The sequence below is a fragment of the Orycteropus afer genome, unplaced genomic scaffold (genome assembly GCF_000298275.1).
Source record: "Orycteropus afer afer isolate SDZICR_OR568_19922 unplaced genomic scaffold, OryAfe1.0 scaffold00363, whole genome shotgun sequence".
Classification (NCBI taxonomy): Eukaryota; Metazoa; Chordata; class Mammalia; order Tubulidentata; family Orycteropodidae; genus Orycteropus; species Orycteropus afer.
The window spans coordinates 1785070-1801790 of NW_006921950.1; the positions used below are offsets into that span (position 1 = coordinate 1785070).

Below are 16721 nucleotides of genomic sequence, written 5' to 3' on the forward strand. Positions count from 1 at the left end.
GCCTAAGGCAGTTGACTGCTAATCAGAAGGAAATACAGAATGATTCAGAAAGCATCAAAAGAAGATGGAAGGAATAAACACAGTTTTGTACCAAAAAGAATTGGTTGAAATTCAACCATTTCAGAAGGTAGCATAAGAGCAAGAACCAATGGTATTGACGGAAGAATTCCAAACTGCACTGAAGGCATTGGTAAAAAACAAGGACACAGGAATTGATGGAATACCCACTGAGATGTTTCAACAAATGGATGCTGCACTGGAAGTGCTCAATTGTTTATGCCAAGAAATTTGGAAGACAACACCTGGCCAACCAACAGGAAAAGATTCACATTTGTGAACATTTCAAAGAAGGGTGATCCAACAGCATGTGGGAATTACTGAACAATATCATTAATATCACTTGCAAGTAAAATTTTGCTGAAGATATTAAAAAAACTAGCAGGAGAACATAGACAGGGAACTGCTAGAAACTCAAGTTGAATTCATACGAGGACATGGAATGTAGGATATCACTGCTGATGTCAGATGGATCTTGGCTGAAACAAAGAATACCAGGAAGATGTCTACCTGTGTTTTATTGACTGTGCAAAGGCATTTGACAGTGTGGATCATAATAAATTATGGGTAACATTGCTAAGAATGGAATTCCAAAACACTTAATTGTCCTCATGAAGAGTCTGTACACAGATCAAAAGGCAATCATTAGAACAGAACAAGGGGATACTACATGGTTTAAAATCAGGAAAGGTGTGCATTAGGGTTGTATCCTTTCACCAGACTTATTAAATCTGTATGCTGAGCAAATAACCTGAGAAGCTAAACTATGTGAAGAAAAATGCACCATCCAGAATGAAGACTCATTAACAACCTGAGATATGCAGATGACACAACTTGCTTGTTGAAATTGAAGAAGACTTGAAGCTGATGAAGATCAAAGACTACAGCCTTCAGTATGGATTACACCACAACATAAAGAAAAAAAATCCTCACAACTGGACCAATAAGCAACATCATGAAAAACGTAAAACCCATTGTCCTTGAGTCAGATCCTACTCATAGTGACCCCTCCTTGAATTTCCAAGGCAGTATCACTACAGAAGTAGATTGCCCAACAATCTTCCGAGGAGTGGCTGGTGGATAAAATGTAGAAAGCTTAAAGCTGTCAATTATTTAATTTATGTAGATCCATAATCAATGCCCATGGAAACATCATGAAATCAAATGATGTACTACTGGGCAAGCCTGCTGTAAAAGATCTCTTTAAAGTGTTAAAGAGCAGAAATGTTGCTTTGAAGATTAAAGTGCACCTGGCCCAAACCATGGTACTTTCAATAGCCTCATATACATGGGAGAGCTGGACAATGAATAAGGAAGACCACAGAAGAATTGATGCATTTTAATCATGCTGGAGAGGAATAATGAATTTACGATGGACTACAAGAAAAATAAGGAGCTGTGATGGGGTAGTGGGTAAGGCATTTGGCTGCTAACCAAAACATCAGTGGTTCAAACCCACCTTCCTGGGAGGAAGATGAGGTAATAAACTTCCATAAAGATTTATGGCCTTGGAAACCCAATAGGGTCACTATGAGTTGGAATAGACCCAATGGCAGTGGGTCAGGTTTTGGGGGTTTTATTAGAAGAATGAACAAATCTGTGCTGGAAGAAGTGCAGATGGAATGCTCCTTAGAAGCAAGAATGGCCATGACCTACATTGGTCATATTGTCAGAAGGGACCAGTCCTTGGAAAAGGATATCATGCTAGGTAAAAGGTAGAGGGTCAGCAGAAAATGGGAAGAACCTCCATGAGATAAATTGATGCAGTGGCTGTGATGATGGACTCAAGCCTTGTGGTTGTTATGATGGTGCAGAACTGGATATTGTTTCATTCTGTTGTACATATGAGTCAGTATGAGTCAAAACCAATTCAATGGCACATAACAACAGCAGCATGGTCCTTAGCTAGATCTAAGCACGAAATTTTTTTATATTAAACTTGTGAGTCTTGTTTCTGCTTCTTCCTCGTCAAATGGATAGAAAATTATCACCAAGTGCTTAACAAAGGCAGTTTACATTTGTGATTATATGCATTTATTCCTTCATGCAGCAGTTACTTATTCAATGCATACTAAGTGCCAGGCAGTATACTAGGTGCTGGAATAACTTGTCTATAAGAATCTATAAGTGCTTGTCTATAAGAATCTTCTTGGAAGGTCTTTTCCAGTCAAACAAATTTTTTTTTCTGTCAGTTGTTGTGGGTATAAATCTACATTACAGAGAATGAATGAGCACCAGGGAGAGACTGCATGATCATCAAGACACATGTACTTGGAAAATAAATTGTGATTTATCTAACGTGCTTTTGCATTCTGAGATGTGAAAATGAGGATCCTGGTGAAAGAAGGGAGCTCTGGTGGTGTAGTGCCTAAGGCATTTGACTGCTAACCAGAAGGCTGGTGGTTCAAACCCACCAGCCACTTCTCGGAAGGAAGATTGGGCAATCTACTTCTGTAGAGATATCGCTTCGGAAACACAAGGAGGGGTTGCTATGAGTTGGAACCAACTCGATGGCAGTGAGTTTGGTTTGGTTGGTCAAATAAACATTTAAAATAAAAACATTTTTAAATAAACTTCCATTTTCACAATTGGTGCAAGGTATCCACTCCTGTCAAATTGTGTGCTACGTGCCTACATGAGGTTTACAGCAATGATATTCAAGGCACCATTTACCGGAGGCTCCTTGACTGATGTATTAGGCCCCTTTTCCTGTAAGAAAATGTCTAATTTGTGTCTACAGCATCCCTCTGGGTGAACATATGGATAATCATTGACTAATCAAATTTTTAAAGCATTTCCTGTGTTCCTACTTCTGAGTGCCATAAAGAATTAAAAACAAACAAAATAAAATACTCACACACACACATACACACAAAGTCAAAATAAAAGCAAAATATGGGTCCTATCTCACCACAAGAATTTATAAGTGACTGAAAGTTCTAGAGAAGCAGCTCCTTGCTGGATAATAGATTCTCTCTTGGCTGTGCTTGGCCTTCCCTTTCTCCTTGGCATTACAGCTTTCTCTGTACAAATCCTACTGGATTGTGAGGATCTTTAGGACAAGACCAGTGTCTTACTCATTGTGTCAACTGTGCAGGATATTACAAGGCACTCAATAAGTGCTGTTGAATGGAAGAATTAATGGAAAAACAAATTTATTTATACTGATGTATTGTAAACAGACATCATTCTGGGATTGAAAGGACCCTTGGAAAAGTCAATTCAGCTGGCAACACATATTCATTGTTTCATCTTGTGAGTGAAGGTCAACTTCACCCCAGGGAAAGTTAGTGTACAAACCTGCCACTGTACACTTGATCAAGTCAGCAATGCAAGAAATCAAACAGCATAGCCATTTCTGGTAAAGATTTCCTTTGTTAGATAATGCAACTGACCTGATCTGAAGCCAAGTCAGCATGGGTGTCGTTCCTCCTCCAAATACCCAGACAGTGAAGAACACAATGAGCAGCGTGGTGGTAAACATCATTTGTTTGGGCTGAGATTCTGTGTCCCGAATAGCTAAGGCAAATGCTATTGCTCCTCGCAAACCTTGCAAAGAAGACAAAAAGAGAAAACCGACATTTGCATTTTTGTATTTCTCATTCTTATTTAATTGGATCTATCTTCATAATTTGCTAAGACGATTAGTTTTTAAATTAAATTTTTAATTTTCAGATAATTGTGGATTGATATAAAGTTTAAAGAAATAATACAGAGAGAACTTGTGTAGCCTTTCCCCAGTTTCCCTCAATGACAGCATCTTGCAAAACTATACTGCAATATCATAACCAAGATATTGACACTGACACAGTCAAGATACAGAACATTTCCCTCACCTCAAAGATTCCTCATTTTTCCCTTTTATAGCCATACTCACTTCCTTTCTGTCCACACTTCCTGGCAAGCAATAATCTGTTCCTCATTTCTAAAGTTTTGTCATTTTCAGAATGTCAAATAAATGGAAACATACAGTACATAACCTTTGGAATTGGCTTTTTTTCACTCTGTATAATTCTCTGACAATTCATCAGGTTGTTTCATGTATCAATAATTGCTTTTTATTGCTGAGTAGTATTCCATTCACCGCTTGTCTGTCAGTTTGTCATATGTGGTGGCTTGCATGTTGCTGTGAGGCTGGAGACTATGCCACCAGTATTTTAAATATCAGCAGGGTCACCTATGGTGTACAGGTTTCAGCAGAGCTTCAAGACTAAGACATACTCAGAAGAAGAAAGTGGCCATTCACTTCTAAAAGAATTGGCCAGTGAAACCTTATGAATAGTAGTGAAACCTTGCCTGATATATTACTGGAAAACTTTACGAATACCCCTGAAACATTGTCTGATATAGTTCCAGAAGATGAGCCCCTCAGGGCAGAAGGCACTCAAAATATGACCAACTGGAGAAGAGCTGCTTCCTCAGAATAGAGCTGACCTTAATGATATGAATGGAGTAAAGCTTTGGGACCTCTGTTTGCTTATGTGGCACAACTCAAAAGGAGAAGAAACAACTACAAACATCCATTAATAATCAGAATGTGGAGTGTACAAAGTATGAATCTAGGAAAATGGGAAGTTATAAAAAAATGAAATAGAACACTTAAAAATCGATATTCTAGGCATTAGTGAGCTGAAATGGACTGGTTTTAGCCCTTTTGAATCAGACAAACATATGATTGACTATGCTGGGAGTGACAAATTGAACAGGAATGGTGTGGCATTCATTGTTACAAAGAATGTTTGAAGATCTGTCTTAAAGTACAATGCTGTGAGTGATAGTATAATACTCATATGCCTACAAGGAAGACTCAGTTAATACTACTATTATTCAAATTTACACTCCAACCAAAGCCAAAGAGGAGGAAATTGAAGATTTTTACCAACTTCTGCAGTCTGAAATTGACCAAATATGCAGTCAAGATATGTTGATTATCACTGGTGATTGGAATGCAAAAGTTGGAAACAAAGAAGTATCACCAGTAGATGGAAAATATGGCCTTTGGTGATAGAAATAATGTTGGAGATCACATGATAGAATTTTACAAGACCAATGACTTATTCATTGCAAATACCTTTTTCAACAATATAAACGGTGTTATATGTGGACTTTGCCAGATGGAGTACATAGGAATCAGTCAACTACATCTGTGGAAAAAGATAATGGAGCTCAATATCTTCAACCAAAACAAGGCCAGGAGCTGACTGTGGAACAGATCATCAACTGCTCATGTGCAAGTTCAAGTTGAAGCTGAAGACAATTAAAACAAGTCCATAAGAGCCAAAATATGACCCTTGATTATATTTCTCCTGAATTTAGAGATCTTCTAAAGAATAGATATGATGCATTGAACACTGATGACTGAAAACCAGAGGAATTGTGGGATGATATCAAGAACATCATCCATGAAGAAAGAAAAAGGTCATTAAAAAAACAGGAAAAGAAGAAAAGACCAAAACAGATATCAGAAGAGATTCTGAAAATCGATCTTGAATGAAGAGTAGCTAAAGCAAATGGAAGAATCAACAGGATAAAAGAGCTGAACAGAAGATATCAAAGAGAAGCTAGAGAAGACAAAGTCAATTATTATAATGAAATGTGCAAAGACCTGGAGTTAGAAAAACCAAAAGGGAAGAACACATTTGGCATTTCTAAAGCTATAAGAATTGAAGAAAAAATTCATCCTTGAGTTGCAACATTGAAAGATTTCATGGGTAAAATATTGAATGATGCAAGAAACATCAAAAGAAGATGGAAGGAATACACAGAGTCACTGTACCGAAAAGAATAAATTGATGTTCATCCATTTCAGGAGGTGGTGTATGCTCAAGAGTCAATGGTATTGAAGGAAGAAGTCAAAGATGCACTGAAGGGATTGGCAAAGATCAGGGCTCCAGGAATCAACGGAATACCCATTGAGATGTTTCAACAAATGGATGTCATGCTGGGGGCATTCACTGGGCTATGCCAAGACATTTGGAAGACAGCTACCTGGCCAACTGACTGGAAGAAATCCATATTTGTACCCATTCCAAATAAAGGTGATCCCACAGAATGTAGAAATTATCAAACAATATCATTAATATCACACACAAGTCAAGTCTTGCTGAAGATAATTCAAAAATGGTTGCAGCAGTATATTGACAGAAAAGTTCCAAAAACACAAGCTGGATTCAGAAGAGGATGTGGAACGATGGATATCATTGCTGATGTCAGATGGATCTTGGTTGAAAGCAAAGAATACCAGAAAGATGTTTACCTATGTTTTATTGAGGATGCAAAAGCATTTGATTTTGTGGATCATGACAAATTATGGATAACATTGAGAAGAATGAGAATTCCAGATCACTTAATTGTGCTCATGAGGAGCCTGTACATAAACCAGGAGGCTGTTGTTCAAACAGTACAAGGGTATACTGCATGGATTAAAATCAGGAAGGGAGTGTGTCAGGGTTGTAACCTTTCACCATACTTACTCAATCTGTGTGTTGAGGATATAATCTGAGAAACCGGACTATATGAAGAAGAACACAGCATCAGGATTAGAGGAAGAGTCATTAACCACCAGCAATATGCAGATGACACAACTTTGCTTGCTGAAAGTGAAGATGACTTGAAGCACTTACTGATGAAGGTTGAAGAATAGAGTCTGCAGTATGGATTATATCTCAACATAAAGAAAATGAAAATCCTTACAACTGGACCAATAAGCAGCATCATGATAACTGGAGAAAAGATTGAAGTTGTCAAAGATTTCATATTACTTGGTTCCACAATCAACACCAATGAAAACAGTGGTCAAGAAATCAGATGACATATTGCACTGGGCAAATCTGCCACAAAAGACCTCTTTAAAGTGCTGAAAAGCAAAGGTTTCTCTTTGAAAACAAAGGTGCACCCAACTTAAGCCCAGGTATTTTCAATCACCTCAAAGGCATGTGAGAGCTGGACATTGAATAAGGAAGACCCAAGAAGAGTTGATGCTTTTGAATTGTGATGTGGGCAATGAATATTGGAAGTACCATGAACTGCCAAAAGAACTAACAAATCTGTTCTGGGTGAAGTGTACCAGAATGCTCCTTGGAAGCAAGAATGGCCAGACTTTGTCTGACCTACTTTGTTTATGTTGTCATAAGAGACTATTTTCTGGAGAAGGATATCATGCTTGGTAAAGTGTAGGGTCAACCAAAGAGAGGAAGACCCTCAATGCGATGGATTGACACAGTGGCTGCAACAATGGTCTCAAGTATATCAAGGAATATACTTGGACTGGGCAGTGTTTCATTCTGTTGTACTATGAGTTGTTGCTATGAGTCAGAGCCGACTCAATGGCACCTAACAACAACAGTATTCCATGGGATAGATACGCCACATCTGACTTGTTTCCAGTTTTTTACTAGTATGAATAGAGATGCTGTAAACAACACTTGCATACAGGTTTTTGTGTGAACGTAAAATTTCATTTCTCTGAGATAAATGCCCAGGAGTACAATTGCTGTGTTGTAGATACTGGTCTGTTTAATTTTTATAGGTATTTGCAAACTCTTTTCCAGAGAGTAACATCTTACATTCCCACCAGAAATGTATGAATTACCCAGTGTATCTATATTCTCTCCAGCATTTGATGTTGTCATCACCATCATTATAATTTTATTTTAGCCATTCTGATAGGTGTATGGTTTTAATTTACACTACTCTAATGGTTAATGGTGTGGAACATCTTTTCATGGGCTTATTTGCAATCTGTATCTCCTATTCAGTGAAATGGCTCTTTATGAATTTTTCTCATTTTTAAATTGGGTTATTGAATTTTTGGTTGTTGAGTTTTAAGAATATGTATTTTAGATACTACTCCTTTGTCAGATAGGTGTATTGCAAATTTATTATCTCACTGTCATTTAGCTTGTCATTTCATCTTTTTAAGAGGGTCTTTTATAGAGCAAGTTTTTTAATTTTGATAAAGTCCAATTGATCAAATTTTCCTTTTATGGATTGTGCTTTTGGAGTGTGAAAATGGCATGGCATCAGAAGTCCTCTAACTTCATACCAAGGAGATATGAGAATCAAGATCATCAGCATCAGCCCAAGGCTGATAATTTCTATTAGGTGAAGATCGAACATTCCTCCACCCTTCAAACTTTTAACCAATTCTGACACCACCCATCCCTCCCACAACGATCTTTACTTCTCTGCTGGGTTCAGTAGTTCATTGCCATGGCCATACTGAACTCACAGACCGTACTCACAATTATGGGGTTTGTTAGGCAAAAAACAGTTACAATTCAGTATTAGCTTGGAAGTAGCAAAAATAACTCAGGATACAGTTTTTTGATCAAGTTACCATCTTTTCAGGTGTGCCTGCAGGCAGGCTTCTCTCTAGGCCCTTGTCCCTCAGCCTTTCGTCTGGCCTCTGCCCTGCTCGGAGCAAGTGTTACAAAGCTCTTTAGATCTGCCAACAGTGCCTGGAATCACCTCACTACATCAGCAAGTCTCCTTGCTCCAAAGTGTTCAGGTTTCTTGCTTTGGGGGGTTGGCAAGCCTAGCCTGTCAGTCCCGTGTCACTGCCATCCCATGCTGTCTTCAGTGTTACAGTTCTGTTTCCTGGGTCTAGGAATTTCTTATCACAGGGATCCTGGGTCTACTTGATGACAGTGAGGTTTCTCACTCCAACCTCTGTGATTGGCTCCCTTTAAGTCTAGTGGGATGGCAAAACTAACTAATCCCCTACAGGGGTTCTATGTACCTTATCTGCATGGTCCTACCCCACAAAGTGTTCCATGAAATTGTCTAATCCTCTTTGTGGGCCACAAGTACAAGTACCTTATTTGCATAGTCCCACCCAATCATTTTGTGAGAGTTAGATGACCTTGGTTAGATAGGCCATTTAATAGTAATTCACTGCACAGTATGAAGTCAAGTCCAAGAACACTTAGCCCTAAATACTGAAGATTTTCTTCATTTTTTTTTTTCTAAAAGTTTCACAATTTTACATTTAACATTTAAGTCATGATCAGTTGGAGTTAATTTTTGCACGACAGTTTTATTTATTTATTTTTTGTCTATGGTGATTCAATTGTTCCATTGAGTTGCTTTTGCACCTTAATCAAAAACTAGTTGGGCAATTAGTTGGGCATATTCAAACCCACCCACTGCCAATGGAGTCAATTCTGACTCATCATGACCCCTACTGGGTTTCCAAGGTGGTATGACTCTTTATGGAAGTAGATTGCCCCATCTTCCTTCCATGCAATAGCTGGTGGGCTTGAACTGCCAACCTTCTGGTTAGCTATTTCTGAGTTCTCTGTTTTATTCTATTGATCTATGTGTCTATCCCTCCACTGATACTATATTGTCTCGATTACTGTAGCTGTATGTTGTTGTTGTAAGCTGCTGTCAAGTAGACCCCTTGACTCATGGTGACTCCATGCACAGTGGAATGAAACACTGTCTGTCCTGCACCTTGTTGTTGTTGTTGTGTTGTTATGTGACGTTGAGTTGGATCCGGCTCATAGCGACCCCTCCTTGGGTTTCTGTGACATTATTACTATGGAAGTAGATTGCCCAACCTTCCTTCTGAGGAGTGGCTGGTGGGTTTGAACCACCAGCCTTCTGGTTAGCACTCAAGTGCATTAGGCACTGTTGTTGTTGTTGTTTGCCATCGAGTCGGCCCCGACACATAGCGACCCCTCTTTAGGTTTCCGAGGCAGTATCACTACGGAAGTAGGTTGCCCAACCTTCCTTCCAAGGAGTGGCTGGTGGGTTTGAACCACCAGCCTTCTGGTGAGCAGTCAAGTGCCTTAGGAACTATGCTACCAGAGCTCCTCATTAGGCACTATGCTACCAGAATTCCTGGTCCTGCACCTTAGCAATGAGTAAAGTAATTCTACCTTATTTTTCACTTTAAATTTGTTTTAGCTACTCTAGTTTCTTTGCCTTTCCATAAAATTTTGGAATAATCATGGTTACATCTACAAAAAAAAAAAAAAAAAAAAAAGTCTTTCTGGGAACAATTATTTTAAAAATTCAAATGTGTTAGAAAACAAGGAAAACTAAGCCAATTGACCACAAAAATTAATCAATAATTAATGTTTAAAAATTACTCCAGAATGAGAATACACTCTTTTTTAAAAAAAGTGTATAAATTAACTTATGAAAAATCTGCTTTTATGTTTTATCTTTCCTTCTTTAATAACAGTATGCTAAAATAATTTTTTGAACCCATATTAAATATATTTGAAAGATGATGTATTTAAAAACCAAAATGCTGAAACTTAAAATCAAATTGAGATGATATTAATACAAATAGAAGTGTAGATTTTGAAAAAAAGGAAAGAAAAGCACAGGTAGTAAAGTAAGGGAGTTAAAATGAAAGGACTTCCTCAGGTAATCCAAGACTTACAAGAAATTTATGGTCCCTATTCTGTCAGGCAACAGTGCAAATAAACATTTATAATGATGGCAACTATCAATCAAAGAGGTGGTTATTTGGTTATTTTTACAAGTATGTTTAAATTATATGCATAAAATTTCAATGGTTCACAAATTCATTGCCATCAAGTCTGATCCAACTCATAGAGAACCTCTCTTTGGGTTTCTAAAGTTGTATCACTACGGAAGTAGATTGCCCAATCTTCCTTCCAAGGAGTGGCTGGGGGGTTTGAACCACCAGCTTACTGGTTAGAAGTCAAATGCCTTAGGCACTACACCACCAGAGCTCCCATATTGACTACAGTATCTAAATTTCTAAATTTCAAAATCTTTACTCATACATGAAAGGAATTTTAAAAATTAGATATAAAGTTGTTGTTGTTGTTGTTATGTGCCATCAAGTCGGACCTGACTCATAGTGACCCCTCCTTGGGTTTCTGAGGCATTATCACTATGGAAGTAGATTGCCCCATCTTCCTTCCAAGGAGTGGCTGGTGGGTTTGAACCGCCAGCCTTCTGGTTAGCAGATATAAAGTAGGATTGGGAAAACTATAACTGTCTTAATTTCCACCCTTCCCAACTTAGAACACAATGCTCCTTTCTTATCTCCATGCTGAGAACATACAAGAGACAAGTGACAGAACAGAAGATCCAGAGGATTAGACTACAGAGACTTAATATATTTTGCCTGGAAAAGAAAGCCTCAGAAAGAGAGAGGAACATGCACTGTGACTATGAAATACCTTCAAGGAACAAAATGTAATGGAGGAAGGAAATTATTCTAAATCTCCATGTAGACAAGGAAATGGCCTGAAGATATGGAAGATAACATTTGAAGTAGATATTAATAAAAAAAAGTTCTTAGATATCAGGCATTCTAAATACTTGAGATGGGTATATTCAGGAAGAAAAGGCCCCTTACCAAAAGTCACCCTGCATTCAGACCCAGCTAGGGACAAATGAGTAGGGACATTAATAACACTTGATACTGGGGTACAAGTGATATAATTTAATAATGTTCTTTCCAGGAAATGCAAGTAGTTTCATTAGCGAATGACAACTCAAGGAAAAAAATCCTGCAACAGATTTTGGTATCTGAGGAGAGATTGTAAGTCAAGGTAAATGTCTTAGCAGTGTTTAATCAATGTACAAGGTTGGAAATTGAAGGTGATCATTTCATTTTCTCTTTCCTCAAGCTCAGATTTCTTGAACTGTCCATAAAGTAGCATTACCTCAAATCAAATGGTATTACAAATATTAGGTGATGGAACTCTAAGTTTTTGTTTCTATTATGAATATTTATATTCTTTACTTTGCATTTTTTGTGAGGAAGAAAATAGAAACTGGAATAAAAATAAAAAACTGGTTGTATCATGCTTATTATAAACTCTTTCATGTTATGTATCAAGGGCAAGGAAGTATGCAATCATTAATCTTCCTAAGTATGTTTAATAATGTTTTGTTATTATGTTAAACTAGCATAACTATGTTCTTAAATCTAAATTATCTCTACATGAGCAGTTCTTAGTTTAAAATATGCTCAAAAGATATCTGCTATCCTGATTTCTAAAAATATATATGTTCTCTATATAAAATTCTCCATATTTACAGGAGATGTAATGTAGAGGTCCCTGAAAAAAAGGGAATAGTTCAACATATACTCTGTACTTGTGGCAGGTTGAAAAAGATTACTCATTAGGGTCAAAATCTGAGATGTTGACAAGAGAATTCCTTCTTGAAATTATCAGGCCACCGAATGGGAGGGGAAGGGTAGAAACACTGCAAAAATAAAAATAAAAATAAATTATCAGGCCATTTAAAGACTATAGAAATATGGTGGTTTTGGAGAGGGACCATCTGTAGCCTGGGTCCATGTAGCACCTATAACCCATGTCTCCCATGAGATGGATGGCAGCCTGGAAAGCATGAGGCTTGGAATGATAGTTGCTAAGTGGACAAAGTGAAGTTAATTTAGAACTCCTGAGAAAAAGAACTATTGCCTATATTCCACTCCTTTATGACCCAAAGATTCTTATAGCACATTTGGAGCTCATGCAAATGCCAAATCAATGGCCATCAATTGCTTCATTCAATACATATGTATTGGTTATCTCCCATGCAGAGGCTTTGTTTACTCTGATTTGATCTTCTTAATGTCATGGACTTGGAACAGAGAATCTTAAGGTTGAAATAAATTACTTCGGCCATCAGCAAAATATTAGAAATGAGAAATGAATGTTGATTTCAGATATTCTTTTTTAGCAAAACACTATTTCCAAAGAACACATACCATATTACTTAGAAACTCAGGAAATCCAGAACTCATGCTCAAAGCTTATGGTTTTTTGTTTTTTTTTTTAAATGAGTACTTTGCATCTTTGGATTTACCTACCCTTTTCTCTTTGTTTTGGCCAACTAATGGAAATAATTCGATGCCTTTGGGAGATGGTTGACTATTTATTTTACTTTAGATGAGTTTACTTTGCAGCATTTTTGACATATCTCATATGCTGATGGAAAGTTAGCATCATCTTGGGGAATAAAAGAATTACCTGCAATTAAATATGGTTTCATTTAAAATCGGACTCTAAGGAATTCTAATGTTAGTTATTTTGATATTCTACTGATGTACTGAACCAAAAAAAGCTTTCTAGCAAGAACCTCCACAGAAAATATGCAGTTTCCTGTTTATCTTTAAAGGGCAAAAGTGAAGCTTTTAAGCCACTTAGAATTTTGCAAATGTGTTCTGAGTGGGTGAAAGTTAAATACAGCTCATTTAAATTACAGGAATACAAGTACCTCTTTGTTGTTATTGTTAGTGGCCATTAAGTTGGCACTTACTCATGGAGATCCCATGTAATACAGAGTAGAATTGCTCCATAGGGTTTTCTTGGCTAGGTAAGCATTTGAATATTAACCAAAAGGTTGGCACTTTGAACTTACCAAGAAGGGCCTCAGAAGACAGGCCTGGTGATCTGCTTTTGAAAGGTCATAAGCAGACATGTACACAATATGTTGGCATGAGCAAGAATTGATTAAATGGCAACTGACAACAACAATCTTATGAAAGTAGATCCCAGGCCTTTCTTCCAAGGACTCACTGGTGGGCTCAAATGGCCAACCTTTAGGTTAGCAGCAGACTGAAAACTGCTGGCAGCATCTAGACTCCTAAGTACTTCCTCACAGCATCTTTATTCAAATTGCAAAGCAATAGACCTTTATTGCCCAGTCAGTATGTGCTGAGCACTACCTAATACAGTGGCAGGATGCAGTGATGAGGAACTTTGGGCTTCTCTATTCCAGGATTCATGGTCCTACAAAAATGATTGTCTTAAATGATAGACCGTGACAAGGTGTATTAAAGGTACAAAGAGTGTGCTCTGTGAGTATTGGTTGATGAAGAAAAAGATTAGATTGCTGAAATTCATGAGCACCCAAATCATAGTCAACAATGGGCAGTGTTTAAGGTGCTGAAATCAATGATAGGATAAAAGAAGGACTTTGCATACATAGTTTTCTCTGTCTGAATTGCTTCCTTCTACCCAAATTCTTTCCAGTTATTTCCCCCATAACCCATACCCACATATCACCTAAATCTAATGAGTCTTCAGAGCTCATCTGAAACACTGCTTTCTCCATGATGCCAGAGCCTGGAATTGGGTGGCCAGTACCTTCCTAGTACAACCCAGATTTGTTCTATCGGAGCATTTACTATACTACATTGTAATTAGCTGGATCTTTGTTAAGTCACAACTCCTAGAACAATGCCAGGCACATAGTAGGTGCTCGTTAAATATTTGTTGAACAAATCAATGAGTGAATGAAATTTCTACTTCTTCATTATCCCAGATCTCCTATGGAAAAGTGATTGGCAACTCCTAGTTCAATGTAATGGTTGATTAACTTTCTGCAGGTTTGCCTTCTGCTGTTTATTATTTATTGAGACCCTTGTAGCCTTATATTGAGAACAGAGAGGTTTGGATCTGTTCTCATGCTTACCCCTGACATGTCACACAATCATAAGCAGGTTGCCTCATCTCTAAATGGAAATTTTAAGTCTAGCCTTGTGGTCTTTAACTAGAAGTGGACATTATAATAATCATCTGTGGAACATCTCTCTTCTCATAAACAGTTTTTATCCTTGCCTTGGTGTCATGACCACACCGCTAACACCTTGTTTCACCTTTTCTGGAATTCTTCCTTCCCTTTGGACTCCTCCAGACTTCACCATTTGAACACTGTTCCCCTACCCATGAAACTTTCCTGCAATATTTCAGTCCATGTTTTCTCTCTTAGAAATCATTAAAGCATACTGTTTACACTATATGTAGGAGCTCTGGTGGCATAGTGCCTAAAACATTTGACTGCTAACCAGAAGACTGGTGGTTCAAACCCACCAACCACTCCTCAGTAGGAAGATTAGGTACTCTACTGCTGTAGTGATACCGCCTGGGAAACCCAAGGAGGAGTCGCTATGGATTGAAATAGACTCAAAGGCAGTGAGATTGTTTTTTTTTTTTTTCATTTTGTTTTTGATATTATTATTATTGACATATTATTAAATCATAGACTGAGGTGATTCAGTGGTTTAATGCAGTTTGCCCTTTCCTTCCCACTCTTTAAAAAAGTTGAAATTACATCTTCCTTATTAAAAAACAAAAAACAAACTCACTGCCATCGAGTCGATTTCGACTCATAGTGACCCCTCCTTGGGTTTCTGAGGTGGTATCTCTATGGAAGTAGATTGCCCAGTCTTCCTTCCAAGGAGTAGTTGGTGGATTTGAACTGCCAGCCTTCTGGTTAGCAGTCAAAATGCTTTAGGCACTATCCCACCAGAGCTCCCACATCTTCCTTAGGCAGTTTTTATATTTCCCGTACTATCCAGAACACAAAACTCAGTAAATACTTTTAAATTGAATGATTGCAGTGATTTCAGGCCCATTAAATATGAGACAGTGATCATAATTTATTCATTCATTCAGGCTCTAGGCAATAGTAGCAAATAAGAGATAGTCTCTACCTTAAATGAGCCTCCAGATTAGTTGAAAATGACAGTAGAGACATAAACCCATACATGTATACTGCATAAGGTTCTATGAAAAAAACTAAAGCAGGGTAAAGGGATAGAGAATGCTGGGTGTATGTGTGTGGTTAGGCTTAGCATGGTTAGGAAAGCCTCTGTAGTTAGGTGACATATTGGCAGAGACCTGAATGGGGTAATGGAGAAGTCATGAAGGTATCTGGGAGAAGAACATTCAAGGTTGAGGGGAGAGAAGGTGCAAAGGCCCTGAGGCAAGGGTTTGCCTAGAGTATTCAGGGAACAGCAAGGTGGCCCACGTGGCTGGAGTGGAATGAATGAGGGAAGGAAAAGATAATGCCAGAGAGAGGTAACAAAGCCAGATAATGCTGGACCTTTCAGGGTTAGTGAGACTTTTGAATTTTACTGTAAGATGGAAAGCTTTGAGAGGATTTTAGGCAGAGCAGTGATACTATCTGTTCCATGCTTAACAGATCACCCTGCCTCTAAGGTAGAGAACCGATTTCCAGGCCAGAGGTAGGAGGCCAGTGAGGAAGCTGTTCCATGAGTTGAGGCAAAAAGATGAAGTGGATCAGAGCAAAGTGGTAGCACTGAAAGCAGTAGGAGTGGTTATTACTTGATGTATGTCAAACGTGTGTAATATTAATTGATGGGTCGAATGAATGGTGTGAGGAGAGAAGACTCCAAGTACTGATGGCTTGAGCTAGAATTGGAGGAAGTCTTGGGAAGAGATGTTTAGATGTATGGAGTAGTTGCAAAGTTATCCTTGGACCACATTAAATCTGAGATGCCTATTTGTCATCCAAGTGGGGAGGGCAAGTGGGTGGTTGGATGTGAGTTTGGAGTTCAGAGAAGAGGTTTGGGCTTTTTTACTAGAGAAAGTGGGGAGATGAAAGGATAATTTGGAGATTGAATAGTGTAGGAAAATGAAGTTTATTTTGCACCAAGTTAGTTTTTGCCTCGAGGCCTCTGTACTTGCTGTTCTACAGGTGGACAGCTCTCCTCCCAGGCTGTTCCCTGGCTTCTCTTCATGAGCTCAGTCACTGGAAAGGCTTCCCTGCCCATCCAGTCTCAGTGCCCCCACCTTCACCTAGGTGCTTTCTGTCTTTCACTGCGGTTATCACATTCTGAAATGATCATTTTTTATGGATTGAATTGTGTCCCCTGAAAATACATGTTGGAATCTGAACCCCTATATTTG

General features: G+C 38.2%; 1 protein-coding gene across 1 annotated transcript in view; it reads right to left on the reverse strand.

Moving 5' to 3' along the window:
• SLC9A9 (solute carrier family 9 member A9) overlaps positions 1–16721 on the reverse strand; it is a 1057350-nt gene that overhangs the window by 336709 nt on the left and 703920 nt on the right. Inside the window, exon 12 of the mRNA XM_007952889.1 lies at positions 3453–3606. Coding sequence (XP_007951080.1) covers positions 3453–3606 — 154 coding nt within the window. The remainder of the gene's footprint in view (positions 1–3452; positions 3607–16721) is intronic.